The following is a 19,628-nucleotide window of genomic DNA, read 5'->3' as shown; positions in this document are numbered from 1 at the left end:
GTTCCATTGACCTATATGTCTGTCCCTCCTCCAAGGTGTGGGTAGTGATATTCCTACAACTTTATTCTTCTTTTCCAATGTTGTTTTAGCTATTCTGTGTATTTTGCCTTTCCATACGAATTTATAATCAGCTTGTCTGTATCTACAAAAACAGGCTGTTGGAATTTTGATAAAAATTGTGTAAAATGTACTGATCAATTTGGCAAGAACTGATGACTTTACTGTGTTGAGTCTTCTGATCATTGAACATAACATTTCTCACCTTTATTAGGTCTTTGATTTTTTTTTTTTTTTTTTTGCAGTTCTTGGCTGGGGCTGGGTTTGAACCCACCACCTCTGGCATATGGGGCTGGCGCCCTACTCCTTTGAGCCACAGGCACTGCCCGGGTCTTTGATTTCTTCCATCAGTGTTCTATTATTTTTAACATATGCATGTTTTTGTTTGATGTATACAACAATGAAAGTATTGTACATTTTTTGTTTGATTTATATGGCAGTGAAAGTGTTTTATTTACTTATTTATTTTTTGAGACAGAGTCTCAAGCTGTCACCCTGGTTAGAGTGCCCTCACGTCACAGCTCACAGCAACCTCAAACTCTTGGACTTGAGTGATTCTCTTGCCTCAGCCTCCCAAATAGCTGGGACTACAGGTGCCCACCACAACACCTGGCTGTTTTTTGGTTGTAGTTGTCATTGTTGTTTGGCAGGCCCAGGCTGGATTTGAACCCGCCAGCTCCAGTGTACGTGGCTGGTGTTCTCACCGCTGAACTACAGGTGCCAAGCCAAAAGTGTTTTATTTTTTTTCGAAATATTTTCAAATGATTAGCATTTTGAATTTTGCTTTCCATTTGTTCATTGTGAGTATATAGATACATGATTGACATTTCTGTGTGTTGACCGTGTAATTGTCCACCTTGCTGAACTCACTTATTAGTTCCCAGGAATTTTTTTTAAGAGACAGTCTTATTCTGTCACCCAGCTGGAATTCAGTGGTGCAATTGCAGCTCACTGCAGCTTCCAACTCCTGGACTCAAAGGATTCTTCTGCTTCAGCCCCCCAGAGTAGCTGGGAGAATAGGCACCCACCTCTACACCTGGCTAATTTTTTTTCTATTTTTAGTAGAGAAGTGATCTCACTTTTGCTCAAGCTCATCTTGAACTCCTGAGCTTAAAGGATCCTCCCATCTTTGCCTCCCAGAGTGCTAGGATTACAGTGTGAGCCACTGCAGCCAGCCTTTGCTGTGAGTTTTTAATCATAATGGATATGAATTTTGTTAAATGCTTTTGTTTTCATCAATCAGTATGAAGTATGATTGTATGTTTTTTCTTTTTTTAATTTTTAACTTGGTCAGTCATAGTAATTGATGTTCTCATTCTCATATTGAATTAGTGTTGCATACTTGAAATAAATCGCACCTGATTGCATCGTGTTATTCTTTTTATATGCTGCTGAATTCTATTTGCTAATATTTGTTGAGAATTGTTGGGTCTGTTTGTGAGAGAAGTTGGTCTGTAGGCTTCTTTGCTGTATTGTCTTTGTTTTTTGTATCAGAATAATTCTGACTTTATAAAATTGGTTGGGAGGCCTGACCTGGTGGCTCATGCCTATAATCCTAGCACTTTGGGAGTCTGAGGCTAAAGGATTACTGGAGCTTAGGAGTCTGAGGTTAAAGGATTGCTTGAGCTTAGGAATTTGAGCTATAATCATGCTACTGCACTTCAGCTTGGGCAACAGAGTGAGAATCTGTCTCCAAAAAAAAAAAAAGGCTCAACACCCATAGCACAGTGGTTAGGGTGCCTGCCACATACACCGACGCTGGCGGGTTCAAACCCAGCCCAGGCCAGCTAAACAACAATGACAACTGCAACAACAACAAAAAATAGCTGGGTATTGTGGCTGGTGCCTGTAGTCCCAGCTACTTGGGAGGCTGAGGCAAGAGAATCACTTAAGCTCAAGAGTTTGAGATTGCTGTGAGCTGTGATTCCACAGCACTCTACCAAGGGTGACAGACACTGTCTCAATAAAAAAAAAAAAAAAAAAAAGAGGGTCAGGAAGTATTCGCTACCCTTCTATGTATGGGAGAGATAGGCAGATTGGCTAGAATCTGTTGTTATTTATACTTCAAGGATTTACTAGAATTCACGAATGAAGCCCTCTGAGCCTGGAGATTTATTTTTCAGAGGGCTTTTAATTATTAATTCAGTTTCTTTGGTAGTTATAGATTAATTGGGCTATTTCATGTTGTATGAATTTTGATGGTTTATGGTTTTTATGAAATGAGTCCATTTTGCTTAAGTTAGAGAATTTCTGTGTGTGTAACTGTTTATAGTATTCCCTTATCATCCTTTTAATGTTTGTCACATCTGTAGTAATATCCCTGTTTTAATAATGAATATTGGGTAATATAGGTCTGCTCTTTCTTTCTTAGCCTTGCTAGAGATTTATCATTTTTATTTATCTTTGCAATTAATTAAATTTAGGTTTGAAATAGTTTCTCTAGTGTTGTTTTTGATGTCATTGATTTCTTTTTTTTCTAATAAACAAATGATAAAATTATCATTTTTATTTATCTTTGCAATTAATTAAATTTAGGTTTGAAATAGTTTCTCTAGTGTTGTTTTTGATGTCATTGATTTCTTTTTTTTTTCTAATAAACAAGTAGAATACACTTTTATTACATAATATTAAAAAAAAAATTCTTGCTTCTTTACGATTGGTTCATGGCACTCAGATCTCTCCTCCTCTGGCTGCTCGCCTCGCGGCTGCTTTTCCCACCTCCACCGGGGCCGAACCGTGGTCCGGGTGACAGTTGAGGATGGCTGGAGCAGAGGGGTCCACTGGGCGGCAGTTGGAGCTAGAGCCTGTAGTATCGTTGGTCCATGTACTTGAAGAGGATGAAGAGCTGGAGAATGAGGCGTGTGCCATCCTGGGGGGCAGCGACTCGGAGAAGTGTTCCTATGCGCAGGGCTCAGTAAAGAGACAAGCACTATATGCCTGTAGTACCTGCACCCCAGAGGGAGAAGAACCAGCAGGAATCTGTCTAGCTTGTAGTTATGAATGTCACGGAAGTCATAAACTATTTGAGCTCTATACTAAAAGAAATTTTCGTTGTGATTGTGGAAACATCAAGTTTAAAAATTTGGAATGCAAATTATTTCCTTAGAAAGCAAGGGTAAATTCTGGCAATAAGTACAATGCCAACTTTTTTTTTTTTTTTTTTTTTTTGTGGTTTTTTTGGCCGGGGCTAGGTTTGAACCTGCCACCTCCAGCATATGGGACCGGCGCCCTACTCCTTGAGCCACAGGCGCCGCCCTACAATGCCAACTTTTTTGGATTGTATTGCACTTGCAAGTGACCTTATCCTGATCCTGAAGATGAGATTCCAGATGAGATGATCCAGTGTGTAGTCTGTGAGGACGGGTTTCATGGAAGGCATCTTGGTGCCATTCCTCCTGAGAGTGGGGATATCCAGGAGATGGTGTGCCAGGCTTGCATGAAACGTTGTTCTTCCTTGTGCCCTTATGCTGCACAGTGGGCAGTAACCAAAATATCTGCTGAGGATGATGGGTTGGTACAGAATGTTGGTGATCAGGACATTATCAAATCTGAAAATGGAGGTCATCAGGATAGTACCCTCAAAGAGGATGTTCCAGAACGTGGAAAGGATGCCATAAAGGAAGTGAAAGCAGAGCAGAATAATGAACCATGTACCAGCTCTAGTTCTGACTCTGATCTCCAGACAATGTTTAAGAGTCAAAGTCTCACCACTGAGTCACAATCTGGCTGCAAATTAACAGAGCTTAAAGCTAAGCAGTTTGTAAAGAAAGCGACTGCCACCTACTGGCCCCTGAACTGGCGTAGCAAGTTATGCACCTGCCAAGACTGTATGAAAATGTATGGAGATCTAGATGTCCTGTTCCTGACAGATGAATATGACATAGTTCTGGCTTATGAAAACAAAGGCAAGATTGACCAGACAACTGATAGGAGAGACCCTTTAATGGATACACTCAACAGCATGAATAGAGTCCAGCAAGTAGAACTTATTTGTGAATACAATGACTTGAAGACTGAACTTAAAGACTATCTCAAGAGGTTTGCTGATGAAGGCACGTTGTTAAGAGAGAAGACATTCAGCAGTTCTTTGAAGAATTTCAATCAAAAAAGAGGAGAAGATTGGATGGGATGCAGTATTACTGCAGCTAGAGTGGAGTATGACTTCCTCCTCAGGCCAATGACCATGCCACTTCTCATCCTGGGAATAAAAGAGGCATTTCATATTTGGTCCCCTTTCTGTCCTCCTGTCTTTGGAGGGGCCTCCTCCTCTGGCCTTGAGCTCCCTTCATTTTCCTTAACTGTAGTAGCCACAATGTTAATGCTGATTTCACAACCAGCAGTCTTTATGACTCAGCTAAATGCAACTCATTCCACAGACTTCAGCCCCCTACTCCAGTATATACAGGGTTATTTGCTTATATATTTTAAGATGCTCGATTTGAGAAAGCAAATTGGTTTCTTTTTTAATTTGTTCTTTAACTCCCAAATATGTGTACTTTGCCACAGAGCTGTTGCCTTCTAGGCCCTCCTCTGTAAGCGTCCCAGAAGGTTCTCCTCCTATCAGCTAGAACCTCTACAGGTTCCCCTCATTCCCTGTGATCGTGGTGCCTTGGCTCAATACTTCCTCAGGCCTAGTCTGCTCCTTCTCCCACGTTCCTGCTTTCTGAGGTTTAGTCATGGCGTAGGGTTTTGGAACTTGGTTTCTCTGGGCCTAATGTCCAGAGTAGCCAAGACTGATGGTTTTCTGGCCTGGATGTCTGTCACAGGCAGGGAGATTGACTGATGACAGGGTTGAGAAAGTAAACCTTTTGTTACGAATTTTACTAACAAGTTTAAAGTGAAATTTTCATTCATGATTCTACTGGCACGAGAATATTTTAATTTCAGTACAATAGTGTTTACAGGGCTTCCTAGAGGAAACTTGCCAGTATATCAGTCCCTTTTCTGCTGCCTAGAAAATAGACTGGGTATCACCCCTGTGAAATCTTGGTAGTTTATGAAGTCCTCTGGATTTCTTTATATTATCAGGGATATTCATAAACAAATATTAAAAATGGACCTATTTTGATATTGTTATATTATTAAAATGTTATTAGAAAAAAAATTCTTTTCATAGAATACATTTTCACATTACATTTCAACTGTGGCAAAATAGCAATTTACTACTTATGATTTTATATTTGTGGACAGATTATTTTAGAGTAAGTACGCAATGCATTTGAGGGTTAAGTCTCATAATAATGTAATATTTTGATACATCTACCAGGGAAACCTAGTCCTTAAGTGGGACTTCTCTATGTTCAGAAGCTAATGTGACTGATTTCTGTTTTTATCTTCATTATTTCCAGAAATACTTGCTTCGTGTTTATTTTCTTCTCCTTTTTCTAGTTCTCTAGGTGAAAACTTACTTTGTTAATTTGAGACCTCTACTCTTGTCCAGTGACTATTTAGTGCTATAAATTTTCCTCTAACTAGTTTTAGTTATATCCACCAATTTTTATATATTGAATGGTTGTTTTCATTTAGTTCAATGGTGTTTTTAGTCTCCTTAAGACTTTTTCTTTGACTTATGGATTGTTTAGAAGTATATTATTTAATTTCCAAGTGTTATTTGGTTCTGTTATAGTCAAAATCATACTTTATATTGTTTCACTTAAAGTTGTAAAGATTAGTTTTTTTTTTAATTTTTTTTTATTGTTTGAGATTCATTGAAGGTACAAAGAAGTAGGTTATACTGATTGTATTTGTTAGATAAAGTCCCTCTTGTAATTGTGTCCTGCTCCCAACAGGTATGCCATACACCGTGACCCCCTCATCTCCCTCCCTCTTTCCTTCTCCCCACTTGCTCATTCCCCTACTGCCCCCTTGTATAAGCTCACCTACTGACTTCATATTAGAATAGAGTACGTTGGATTCTTGCTTCTCCATTCTTGTGATGCTTTACTAAGAAGAACGTGTTCCACCTCCATCCAAGTTTATACAAAAGATGTAACATCTCCATTTTTTAATGGCTGAATAGTATTCCACGGTATACGTGTATCATAGCTTGTTAATCCATTCCTGGGTTGGTGGGCATTTAGGCTGTTTCCACATTTTGGCGATTGTAAATTGAGCTGCCTTAAATAGTCTAGTGCAAATGTACTTATGATCAAAGGATTTTTTTTCTTCTGGGTAGATGCCTAGTAATGGAATTGCAGGATCAAATGGGAGGTCTAATTTGAGTTCTTTGAGGCTTCTTCATACTTCCTTCTGAAAAGGTTATATTGCAGTCCCACCAGCAGTGTAAATGTGTTCTCTTCTCTCCACATTCACACCAGCACCTGCAGCTTTGAGACTTTGTGATGTGGGCCAATCCCACTGGGGTTAGACGATATCTCAGGGTAGTTTTGATTTGCATTCCTCTGATCATTAGGGATAACAAACTTTTTCATGTTTGTTAGCCTCGTCTGCCTTCTTTGAAGAGGGTTCATGTCTCTTGCCTAGTGATAATAGGATTGTTGGGTCTGTTTTTGTTGATTAATTTGAGTTCTCTATAGATCTCAGTTAACAAGTTTTTGTCTGATTTGTAATGTGCAAATATCTTTTCCCTTTCTGAAGGTTGTCTATTTACTTTGGTTGTTGTTTCCTTAACTGTACAGAAGCTTTTTAGTTTAATTAAGTCCCATTCGTTTATTTTTATGGTTGTTGCAATTGCCATGGAAGTCTTCTTCATAAATCTTTCCCCGGATAGATATCTTCAAGTGTTTTCCCCACACTTTCATCAAGGATTTTTATTGTTTAATGCTTTAGATTTAAATCTTTTATCCATCTTGAGTCAATTTTTGTGTGTGGTGAGAGGTGTGGTCCAGTTTTAGTCTTTTACACATGGATGTTCAGTTCTCCCAGCACCATTTATTGTATAGGGATTCTTTTCCCCAGTGTATGTTCTTGTTTTGTTTATCAAAGATCAGGTGGCTATAAGATGTTAGTTTCATCTCATGGTTTTCTATTTGGTTCCAAATGTCAGTGTCTCTATTTTTGTGGCAATACCATGCTGGTTTAATCACTATGGCCTTGTAGTATAGCTGAAAGTCTGGTAGGGTGCTACCCCTAGCTTTGTTTTTATTACTAAGAATTGCCTTGGCTATACAGGGTTTCTTGTGATTCCATACAAAATGAAGAATTATTTTTTCCAAATCTTGAAAGTATGATGATAGTATTTTAATGGGGATTACATTGAATCTATAGGTTGTTTTGGGTAGTACAGACATTTTCACAATGTTGATTCTTCCCAGCCATGAGCATGGTATGTTCTTCTGTTTGTTAGTATCTTCTACTATTTCTTTTCTTAGGGTTTCATAATTTTCTTTTTAGACATCCTTCACCTCTTTTACTATGTATATTCCTAGGCAATTTTTTTTAAGCTACTGTGGTGGCAGTTGTGTCCTTGTTTAGCCTCTCGTCTTGTCTGTTACTGGCATATACAAAGGCTACTTATTTGTGGACATTGATTTTATATCCTGAGACAGTACTGTATTTTTTGATCACTTGGAAGTGAGTCTTGTGGTTGAGTCTGTGGGGTTTTCTAAGTATAAGATCATATCGTCAGCAAAGAGTGAGAGTTTGATGTTCTCTGCTCCCATTTGGATTCCCTTTATTTCCTTTTCTTGCCAGACTGTATTGGCTAGAACTTCCAGCACTATGTTGAATAGTAGTGGTGATAGGGGACAACCTTGTCTGGTTCCAGTTCTAAGTGGAAAAGCTTTCAGTTTTACTCCATTCAGTATAGTATTAGCTGTGGTTTGTCGTAGATGGCTTCGAACAGATTAAGAAATGTGCCACCTATGCCTAAATTCTTAAATGTTCTAATTAGAAAAGGATGCTGAAATTTTATTGAATGCTTTTTATGCATCTATTGAGAGGATCATATGGTCTTTGTTTTTGCTTCTCTTGATATAGTGAATTGTGTTTATGGACTTGTGTATGTTAAACCAACCTTGCATCCCTGAGATGAAAACTATTTGATCATGATGCATGATTTTTTTTAAGTGTAGCTATAATCTATTGGCTAGGATTTTATTGAGAATTTTTTCATCTATATTCATTAGTGAAATTGGTCTGAAATTCTCCTTTTTAGTTGGATCTTTTCCTGGTTTTGGTATCAGGGTGATGTTTGCTTCATAGAACATGTTGGGGAAGATGTGGATTTTTTCATGTGTCTGTAGTCCGTGTGCCTGTCTTCTTCACAAAAGTTTCTCTTCAAGTCCCTTGCCCACCCTGAGATGGGATCACTTGTTCTTTTCTTGCTAATACATTTGAGTTCTCTGTGGATTCTGGTTATTAAACCTTTGTCAGAGACATAACTTGCAAATATCTTCTCCCTTTCTGAAGGCTGTCTGCTTGCTTTACTTACTGTGTTTTTGGCTGTGCAGAAACATTTTAGTTTGATCAGATCCCAGTAATGTATTTTTGGTGTTGCTTCAAGTGCCTGGGGGGGTCCTCCTCATAAAATATTCACCCAGGCTGATTTCTTCAAGTGTTTTCCCTGCACTTTCTTCTAGTATTCATGTCATAAGTTTAAATGTTTAATCCAATGAGAGTCTATCTTAGATAATGGTGAAAGGTGTGGGTCCAGTTTCAGTCTTCTACAGGTCGCCAGCCAGTTCACCCAGCACCATTTGTTAAATAGGGAATCTTTTCCCCACTGAATGTTTTTAATTGGCTTGTCAAAGATCAAATAACACTAAGTAGCTGGGTTAATCTCTTGGCTCTCTATTCTGTTCCATACATCTACCTCTCTGTTTTTGTGCCAGTACCAGGCAGTTTTGATCACTATCGATTTATAGTATAATCTGAGGTCTGGTAGCATGATTCTTCCTGCTTTGTTTTTATTCTGAGGAATGTCTTGGCTATTTGAGGTTTTTTTCTGATTTCATATAAAATGAAATATTATTTTTTTCAAGATTTTTAAAGTACGACAGCAGAACTTTAATAGAGATTGCATTAAAAATGTATATTGCTTTGGGTAATATGGACATTTTAACAATGTTGATTCTTCCCAGCCATGAGCATGGTATGTTTTTCCATTTGTTAACATGTTCAGCTATTTCTTTTCCTAGAGTTTCATAGTTCTCTTTATAGAGATCTTTCACGTCCTTTGTTATGTAAACTCCCAAATATTTCATCTTCTTTGGCACTACTGTGAATGGAATAGAGTCCTTGACTGTTTCTCCAGTTTGACTATTGTTAGTATTTATAAAGGCTACTGATTTGTGAATGTTGATTTTGTAAGCTGAGACGCTGCTGTATTCCTTGCTCACTTCTAAGAGTTTTGTAGTACAATCCCTGGTGTTTTCCAGATATACAATCATGTTATCTGCAAAGAGGGAAAGTTTGATCTCTTCTGACCCTATATGGATACACTTGATCGCCTTTTCTTGCCTAATTGTGATGGATAAGGCTTCCTTTACAATGTTGAAAAGCAGTGGAGACAATGGGCAACCTTGCCTGTTCCTGATCTGAGTGGAAATGATTTCAATTTAACTCCATTCAATATGATATTGGCTGTGGGTTTGCTGTAGATGGCCTCTATCTATTTAAGAAATGTCCCTTCTATACCAATTTTCTTAAATGTTCTGATCATGAAAGGATACTGTATATCATCAAAAGCTTTTTCTATATTAATTGAGAGAATCATATGCTCTTTGTTTTTTAATTTGTTTATGTAATGAATTATATTTATAGATTTGCATATGTTGAACCAGCCTTTAGACCCTGGGATAAAACCCACTTGGTCATGGTATATAATTTGTTTGATGTGTTGCTGGATTCTGTTTGCTGGATTTTATTGAATATTTTTGCATCAATATTCATTAGTGATATTGGTCTATAATTTTCTTTTCTTGTTGAATCTTTTCCTGGGTTGGGGATCAAGGTGATGTTTGCTTCATAGAATGTATTGGGTAGACCTTCTTTTTCTATATTTAGGAAAAGGTTAAGTAAACTATGTACTAGTTCCTCTTTAAAGGTTTGGTAGAATTCTGATATGAAGCCATCTGGTCCCAGGCTTTTTTTATAGGAAGATTTAGTGTAGTCGATACTATTTTAGAACTTTATACAGGCCTGTACAACATTTCCACTTGATTCTAAATCTTGGAAGGTGAATTGCTTCCAAGTATTGGTCCATTTCCTTCAAATTTTTGTATTTCTGAGAATAGAGTTTCTTGTAATATTCATTCAGGATTTTTTGAATTTCTGAGGAGTCTGTTGTTATTTCATCTTTGCCATTTCTGATTGATGAAATTAGGGATTTTACTCGTTTTTTCCTGGTTAGGTTAGCCAAAGGTTTTATCTATTTTATTGACTTTTTTTTTAAAATCCCAACTTTTTGAAGGAGGATGCCGGGGCGACATGGAAGGCAGGAAACAGAACTATTGACATTCAGGGATGTGGCCATAGAATTTTCTCCAGAGAAGTGGCAATACCTGGACACTGCTCACCAGAATTTGTATAGGAATGTGATATCAGAGATCTCTAGACATCTGGACTTTGTGGCTACCTGAGTCAGTGGGACCCATGGTATGGGGGCTGCACCTTCTCCACTGCGGCTGCAGAGCAGCCCAAATCCAGAGCACGGGAGTTGCAAGCCGTGACCGGGAGACCCAAAAGGCCCCTGGTAGAGCTTCTTTGGGGCAGGGCCATACTCTGCATAGCCAGATCAAGATAAATATTTCTTGAAGAGCTGCGCTTGATCAGCGATTGGCGGCTGGACCTCTGTAAGAGCTGCACACAATCAGCAATCAGCGTCTGGACCTCTGTAAGAGCTGCGCCACGATCAGCAATCTGCCCCCACCCAGACCCTGGTAAGAGCTGCGCCCGCTGGGCCTCCACACGCCCTGACCAGGACCTCCGGGAGGTGCGCAACCCCATGTCCTCCCTCCTGTACCGTCCCTGCCTCCACACCAGCCTACTTGTCTGTCTAGGGACTCTGGTAGCTGCGTGCCCTCTGGAGCCCTCCTGCCTCTGTGCAGTGCCCTTTTCCTGGCTAGAGACTGCTGGAGCCTTGGGTTCTCTGAGCCAAAGTCACTGGGCGCCAGGCACTCCCAAAACCGTGTGCACTCCTCCACCCCCCACGCCCTGTTGCTGGATCTGGGTGTGTCACACTCTGGAGCTGCTCCCTTAACCAGAACTCCCTGGCTGGGGGAGCCCAAGGGGAGCTACACAGGGTCACTCCCTACAAAGATTCAGCAACAATATAGTGATCCTGCTGGGGTCTAATCTTGGAGAGGCACATCCCCAACTCTGAGGACAGCTAGAGGCAACAGTGAAAAAACAATCATGAGGCAAAATCAACAGAAAAACTCTGGCCATATGAATAATCAGAGTAGATCGACTACCCCAAGGATCAATGGGGCAGACACAGCACAAGATCCCATGCACAAACAAATAGCTGAGATGTCAGAAATTGAATTCAGAATCTGGATAGTAAATAAGATCGAACTAGAATTCCAAGCAGTAACCCAAAAGATATCTCAAGAATTCAACGAATTCAAAGACCAAATGACCAAAGATTTTGACACATTGAGACAAGAAGTTGCAGCCCTCAAAGATCTGACAAACACAGTTCAATCCCTCAGTAACAGAATGGAGCAAGCAGAATAAAGGATTTCTGACATTGAAGACAAAGCTTTCGAACGCTCCCAAACTCTCAAAGAGGAAGAGAAATGGAGGGCAAAAACAGATCACTCTCTCAGAGAGCTCTGGGATAATTTGAAGAAAACCAATATTCGTCTTATAGGGATCCCCAAAAGTGACGAAGTGGCTTCACAAGACACAGAGTCTCTTCTCCATGAGATTATGAAAGAGAACTTTCCAGACATGCCCAGAGATTCTGAAATTCAGATAGCAGACAGTTTCACAACTCCAGCCCAGGACCAGATGGCTTTACGTCAGAATTCTGCCAAACCTTTAAAGGAGAACTAGTACCTATATTACTAAACGTTTCCCAAAATATAGAAAAAGAAGGAATGCTACCCAACACATACTACGAAGGTAACATCACCTTGATCCCTAAACTAGGGAAAGACCCAACAAGAAAAGAAAATTATAGACCAATATCACTAATGAATATTGATGCAAAAATATTCAGTAAGATCCTAACAAACAGAATCCAACAACACATAAAAAAAATTCTACACCATGACCAATGGGATTTATCCCAGGGTCTCAAGGCTGGTTCAACATACATAAATCTATAAATGTAATAATTCAGCACATAAACAAACTAAAAAATAAAGACCATATGATTTTCTCAATTGATGCAGAAAAAGCTTTTGATAATATCCCTTCATGATCAGAACACTTAAGAAAATTGGTATAGAAGGGACATTTCTTAAATTAATAGAGGCCGTCTACAGCAAACCCACAGCCAATATCATATTGAATGGAGTTAAATTGAAATCCTTTCCACTTAGATCAGGAACCAGGCAAGGTTGCCCATTGTCTCCATTGCTCTTTAACATTGTAATGGAAGTTTTAGCCACTGCAATTAGGGAAGAAAAGGCAATCAAGGGTATCCACATAGGGTCAGAAGAGATGATATGATCATATATCTGGAAAACACTAGGGATTCTACTACAAAACTTTTAGAAGTGATCAAGGAATATAGCAATGTCTCAGGGTACAAAATCAGCACCCATAAATCTGTAGCCTTTATATATACCAACAATAACCAAGCCGAAAAAATAGTCAAGGACTCTATTCCTTTCACAGTAGTGCCAAAGAAGATGAAATATTTGGGCGTATAACTAACAAAGGACATGACAGATCTCTATAAAGAGAACTATGAAACTTTACGAAAAGAAATAGCTGAAGATGTTAACAAATGGAAAATCATACCATGCTCATGGCTGGGAAGAGTCAACATTGTTAAAATGTCTATACTACCCAAAGCAATATATAATTTTAATGCAATTCCTATTAAAGCTCCATTGTCATATTTTAAAGATCTTGACAAAATAAAACTTCGTTTTATATGGAATCAGAAAAAACCTTGAATAGCCAAAACATTACTCAGCAATAAAACAAAGCAGGAGGAATCATGCTACCATAACTGAGCCTGTACTATAAATCGATAGTGATCAAAACAGCATGGTACTGGCACAAAAACAGAGAAGTAGATGTCTGGAACAGAATAGAGAACCAAGAGATGAATCCAGCCACTTTCCATTATTTGGTCTTTGACAGGCCAATTAAAAACATTCAGTGGGGAAAAGATTCCCTATTTAACAAATGGTGCTGTGTGAACTGGCTGGTGATCTGTAAAAGACTGAAACTGGACCCACACCTTTCACCATTAACTAAGATGGACTGTCACTGGATAAAAGATTTAAACTTAAGACATGAAACTATAAAAATACTTGAAGACTGTGCAGGGAAAACTCTTGATGGAATCAGCCTGGGTGAATACTTTATGAGGAGCAGTTCCCAGGCAACTGAAGCGGTATCAAAAATACATTACTGGGACCTGATCAAACTAAAAAGCTTCTGCACAGCCAAGAACATAGTAAGTAAAGCAAGCAGAGTGCCCTCAGAATGGGACAAAATATTTGCAGGTTATACCTCTGATAAAGGTTTAATAACCAGAATCCACAGAGAACTCAAAAACATGCAGTGAGTGGTCTTCTCTATGTGCCAGTGAAATAAGAAATAGAAGAAAAATAAAGTAAGCATGTAAGAAAATGGGCCATAGGGCAGTGCCTGTGGCTCAGTCGGTAAGGCGCCAGCCCCATATACCGAGGGTGGCGGGTTCAAACCCAGCCCCGGCTGAACTGCAACCAAAAAATAGCTGGGCGTTGTGGCGGGTGCCTGTAGTCCCAGCTACTCGGGAGGCTGAGGCAAGAGAATCGCTTAAGCCCAGGAGTTGGAGGTTGCTGTGAGCTGTGTGATGCCATGGCACTCTACCGAGGGCCATAGAGTGAGACTCTGTCTCTACAAAAAAAAAAAAAAAAAAAAAAGAAAAGTCTATTGTCATCCTAGTGGCTCTACCTCTGTAGGTCAGTTGGCACTTACTGCTGGCTGCTTGCAGAATTCTTTCTGTCATCTTGACTTTGGACAGGTTCATTTCAAGGTGTCTTAGAGAGGTTCCGTTTGAGTTGAGATGACCCAGGGTTCAATATCCATCTGAAAGGAGTGTGTCGGGGTATTTAGTAAAACTTGCGGTGGTTTCATTTATGATAGTCTGCAGTAGGACTTCCCTTCCTTTGGGACAATCTTCTTTCCCTTCAGGAATCTCTATTATTTGTATGTTTGAATGCTTCATGGAGTCTTGTAGTTCTCTAAGTGCCTGTTCTGCTTTCTCTCTCTTCTTTTCTGCCTCTGTAACTACTTGGGGTAACTTGAAAACTTTATCCTCTATCTCTGAGGTCTTTCTTCTCCATGGTCTAACCTTTTTTGATATTTTCTACTGCATCTTTACATTCCCTGATCATTCCTTCATTTCCTTAAGGTCCTCTATATCCTTTCTACATTTTTTTTTTTTTTTGGCCAGGGCTGGGTTTGAACCCACCACCTCTGCATATGGGACCAGCGCCCTACCCCTTCGAGCCACAGACACCGCCCCCTTTCTACATTTTGCATATCTTTTGTCTGGCTTTTGTTTCTGTCTTTCCATTTACTTGTCCATTCCTTATATTGTCTTTATCATCCATATATATTTTTTTGAGACAGAGTCTCACTATGTCACCCTCTGTAGAGTGTCATGGCGTCACAGCTCACAGAAACCTCTCACTCTTGGGCAATTCTCTTGCCTCAGCTCCCAAGTAGCTGGGACTACAGGTGCCTGCCACAACACCTTGCTATTTTTTTGCTGCAGCTGTCATTGTTGTTTAGCAGGCCCAGCTGGGTTCAAACCCATCAGCCTCAGGGTATGTGGACACCACCCTAACCACTGAGCTACAAATGCTGAGCCAATCATCCATATTTTAAATTCCCTTTTGTCAAGTCCATTAATTCTTTATAGGTGGAGCCTTCTGTAGTAGCTGCCTCATGGTCCCTTGGGGGAGTTCCTCTGTTCTGGTTTCTCATGTTACCCGAATTTTTCTATTGGTTCCTCCTTGTGTGTTTTTTCTTGTTTACCTCCTTGTCCTCATTTTTCCTTCTCACTGCCTTCTTTGTTTCAAATAAAAGTCTCTGGTCTTGATGACAGTATGTTACAGTATGTTGTTGGACCACCAGACAGCACTGTGGTTTTTTTAGGAGTCAGAGAGCACAGCCAGCAACCTCTGTGGTCCTTATTCCAAACTCAGTTGCCTTCATGATTGTCTGATTGTTTCCTCAGCATTCAGACCCTGTCAGGTTGGGATTTATTTATTTATTTATTTATTTATTTATTTATTTATTTATTTATTTATTTATAGATAGAGTCCCATTATGTTGGCTTCAGTAGAGTGCCATGGCATCTCTGCTCACAGCAAATTCAAAATCTTATCCTCAAGCGATTCTGTTGTCTCAGCCTCTCAAGTAGCTGGAACCACAGGTGCCTGCCACAATGCCTAGCTATTTTTTTATTGTAGTTGTCATTGTTGTTTAGCAGGCCTGGGCCGGGTTTGAACCTGCCAGCCCTGGTGTATGTGGCTGGTGCTCTAACCACTGAGCTCTGGGAGCTGGGCTGTAGGTTGGGATCTTAAAGCTCACAAGAATCCTTCAGGGGTAAGTCTCACAGTGCCACTGGACTCCAGTTCTGATGGGATACAGGAGTCCCTCAGCCTGTCCCAAGAGTGGGGTTCTGATCCCCGAAAGCGGAATTAAGATGGCTGTGCTGTAGGCCCCTGCTAAGACCTTCTCCGAACCTTCCCACAATTGCAGCCCCCTGGCTACCCAGAACTTCTTAGTATGGCAGCCTCGCCAGCCACCAAACCTATGTTAAGTCCTCTCCAACTGGTATTCAAATCTGGTTGCTGTGTACTATTCAAGTCTGCCCACTCTTCCAAGCTTTCCACCTAATCAGATTCTCCTAACACCTGAAAACTCTGGGAAGGCTTCTTCCTGTCCTGGACCTGTGTGAGCAGCCAGCCGATCCCAGCCACTCTCAATCACTTGCCTAATTCATCAGATTTCCACCACTCAGGATCACACTGTGTATCCAACTCACCACCTCCTCCCTGTGCTCCCTGAGCCATGACTCTGGGTAAGGTCCCCACACCAGATATGACTGGATTCTCTCTTATTCCCTAGTCATTCTATGAAAGCTCAGCTGAATGATCCTTCTTGTTTGCCATCTTGCTCTGCCCCTACTCCCAAAACTTTTTTTTTTTTTTTGAGACAAAGTCTCACTGTGTCCTCCTCAGTAGAGTGCCATGGCATTACAGCTCCCAGCAACCTCAAACTCTTGGGCTTAAGCAATTCTTTTGCCTCAGCCTCTCAAGTCGCTGGGACTACAGGCACCCAGTACAATGCCCAGCTATTTTTTGTTGCAGTTGTCATTGTTGGTTAGCTGGCCTGGGCTGGGTTCAAACCTGCCAACTTCAGTGTATGTGGCTGGTACCATAACCATTGTGCTACGAGCACTGAGTCCCCCAAAACTTTTTAAAGGAGCTAAGTTAATAAGAGAGACAAGGAAGAAAATGACTGTTAAGATTAGTTTTATGTCCCAGGATATGGTCTATGCATTCTTGAAAGAATATATATACCATTGTTGGTTAGGTGGAGTGTTTTATACATTTTAAGTGGATTTTTTTGGTTGATGATGGTATTCAGTTCTTTTTTTGTCCTTGCTGATTTTCTAATGGTTCTATCAATTACTGAAAGAGGGATGTTGAAGTCCCCAACTGCAGTTATTCGTTTGTTCATTTCTCCTTTCAATCCTTTCAATTTTTTCTTCATGTTTTCTTTTCTTTGTTTTTATTTATTTATTTTTTATCTTTTTGTTGTTTGTTATTATTATTTTTTTCTTCATGTGTTTTGAAATTCCATTGTTTGATACATACACATTTAGGATTGCTTTGTCTTCTTAGTGGATTGTTCCTTTATCGTGATATAATGTCCCTCTTTGTTTCTGGTACCTTTCTTTGCTCTAAAGTCTACTCTAATTAAACAACTGAGTGTTCTACAGCAGAGCAACCGGTTCATAAAGCAGTTATGTAAGTTTGAACTATAGATGGGGTGAATGTTTTTTAGCATATTGTATTTATACACATTTTCTCCATGCAAAGGGTGTGAGTATATGTAAAACTCCATTTCATATAGTTAGCATGGCATTGGCAGAATTCAAATAGTTTTGACAGTTAATCTCAAAATTAATACTATTCTAGTTTAAAAGGTAATGACTTATGTTTGAATATCATTCTTTTTAATTTTTTCAACATAATATAGATGCAGAAACTAATTTATACTCATGCATTACTTGTTTTTGCTAATTATAATTTTGGAAATGTCTTGATTCGAATTAGATGGCAAAATGTAAGACCTTTATTTTTAAATCCAAAATTAAGTTTTAAAAGAAAAGGCTTTTGCTTATTAATTGCAATCTGACATAGATGTCTATGTAAAATTTATTCAAGTATAAGCATATCAGTTCTTTCTGTGCAATGCTTTTCTGTAGACATTTAATTTTTTTTCCAGTTTATTCAAAGAATCCGCTCTGTTGGAGTCTACAAATTAAACCAAGAGTTTTCAACGAATATAGAGCCATGTGGTTCAAATCCTGTAGGAGGACCTTTTCCTGTTTGAATAGAATGAAAAAGTACAGGTGAGTTTCATTTATTACTGTGGCAAATATTTATACAATTATATGCAATAGTTTAGTAGTAATTATGTTTAATAAGCCCAGTTAATATGTAATAGCTCATGTGGTTTGATTAAAGTAGGTTTTATTTATTTAAATATTCATAACTAATTTATTTCTAACACTTATTAAATTCGGAAAATTTCAAGCCTACAGAAAAGGTGGTAGAGTAATACAAGATACAACTAGTATATAGCTGTCATCCAGATTTAGAGATAGCTTTTCTTTTTAATATAAGACTATATTATTTGAGAAGTATTTTTACTTCCTCATAATATCCTTATGATGAGACACAAATAATGTAGTACTTGAAATCATAAATGATTCAGCTGCAACATAAATATGATACAGTAGGTGAGTATATACCCTTTGTAGTAAGATTGAATCAAAGTAATGTCTTTTTGTATTTTATAGACTAATTTCCAATCTCATGAAAAATACTGCATAGCATTAATTAGGACTTGAACTCTAAGTGCATGCTTCTAACTCTTGTGAAACATCACCTTTGAGAATGAGTGTATATGAAGTCAATCTTAGTCAAATGAGCAACCACCAACTGTTATCTTTAGTAAATGAGTCCTTAATTACTGAAGCTTTGCATGAAGCATAGAAAAGAAGGCTAATATTTCTAAGATAATATTAAATATTAAAGGTGAATCACATTTGAATTTTGAAAGAATAAAAAGCAATGCATCTCTCCATGTATAGCTAAAAATAATATAGTAAAAGTTTGAAAGGCATTCCCCTTTCTAACTTAATATCCTTATTATCTTTTGCTCACACAGACCTTTGGAGGATTTTTTTACACTGTACTATGATGTGGAACTCAGTGTACGCCTTTTTTTTTTTTTTAATAATCTTACTTTGCTGCCCTAGCTAGAGTACAGTGGCATCATTGTAGCTTACCACAACCTCAAACTCCTGGGCCATGCCTGGCTAATTTCTCACTCTTGGTCAAGCTGGTCTTAAACTCCTGAGCTCACGTGATCCTCCCTGGGCTTCCTAGAGTGCTAGGATCACAGGCTGAGCCACCATGCCTGGCCAGGGTAGTGTCTGTTTAACCCCTTAGTGTCCGTATTTGATTAAAAATTGTTTTCAGGGCTGGGCGCCCGTAGCACAGTGGTTGCGGCGCCAGCCATATACAACAAGGCTGTCAGGTTCCAGCCCGGCCTGGTCCAGCTAAACAACTGCAGCAAAAAAATAGCCGAACGTTATGGCAGATGCCTGTAGTCCCAGATACTTGGAAGGTTGAGGCAAGAGAATGGCTTAAGCCCAAGAGTTTGAGGTTGCTGTGAGCTGTGATGCCATGGCACTCTACCAAGGGCAACATAGTGAGACTCTGTCTCAAAAAAAAAAAATTGTTTTCAGGAAAATTATCTAATTTTCTGGGCCTTTTCCTTCAGATTATTCATTTGACAAATGTTTTCTGAGCACCAACTATGTTCCAGGAACTGTACTAGTAGCTAGGAATAAACTGGTAAACAGGACAGTGCACGCTTGCCTTCATGGTGCTTCTGGTCTGATAGGGAGACAGACATGATCAAGTAATCACACAGCCAAGTGAAGAAGTATAAATGTATAGCATTTAAAATAGGGGACTATGACCCAGTTTTGAGGATCAGAGAATAATTCGTGTACAACACTGAGCTTGGCTAGGTGCAATGGCTCACATCTGTAATAAGCTTTGCACTTAGGGAGCCTGAAATGGGAGGATTGAGTCCAGGAGTTTGAGACCAGCCTAGATAATGAGATCCCATCTCTACAAAAAAAAAAAAAAAATTACTTATAAATTAGCCTGGCATGCTGGCAT

At 39.2% G+C, this 19,628-nt stretch overlaps 1 protein-coding gene and 1 pseudogene across 1 annotated transcript in view; both read left to right on the top strand.

Moving 5' to 3' along the window:
* Nucleotides 1-19,628, top strand: part of COQ3 (coenzyme Q3, methyltransferase) — a 45,767-nt gene that overhangs the window by 10,260 nt on the left and 15,879 nt on the right. Inside the window, exon 3 of the mRNA XM_053592876.1 lies at nt 17,656-17,782. Within this exon, the coding sequence (XP_053448851.1) occupies nt 17,656-17,782 (127 nt within the window). The remainder of the gene's footprint in view (nt 1-17,655; nt 17,783-19,628) is intronic.
* Nucleotides 2,803-4,262, top strand: LOC128586783 (putative E3 ubiquitin-protein ligase UBR7; annotated as a pseudogene).

This window comes from Nycticebus coucang, chromosome 5 (genome assembly GCF_027406575.1).
Source record: "Nycticebus coucang isolate mNycCou1 chromosome 5, mNycCou1.pri, whole genome shotgun sequence".
In the NCBI taxonomy this organism is placed as follows: domain Eukaryota; kingdom Metazoa; phylum Chordata; class Mammalia; order Primates; family Lorisidae; genus Nycticebus; species Nycticebus coucang.
The sequence above is the reverse complement of the archived record's forward strand: the minus strand, read 5'-3'. Positions and strand labels throughout refer to the sequence as shown.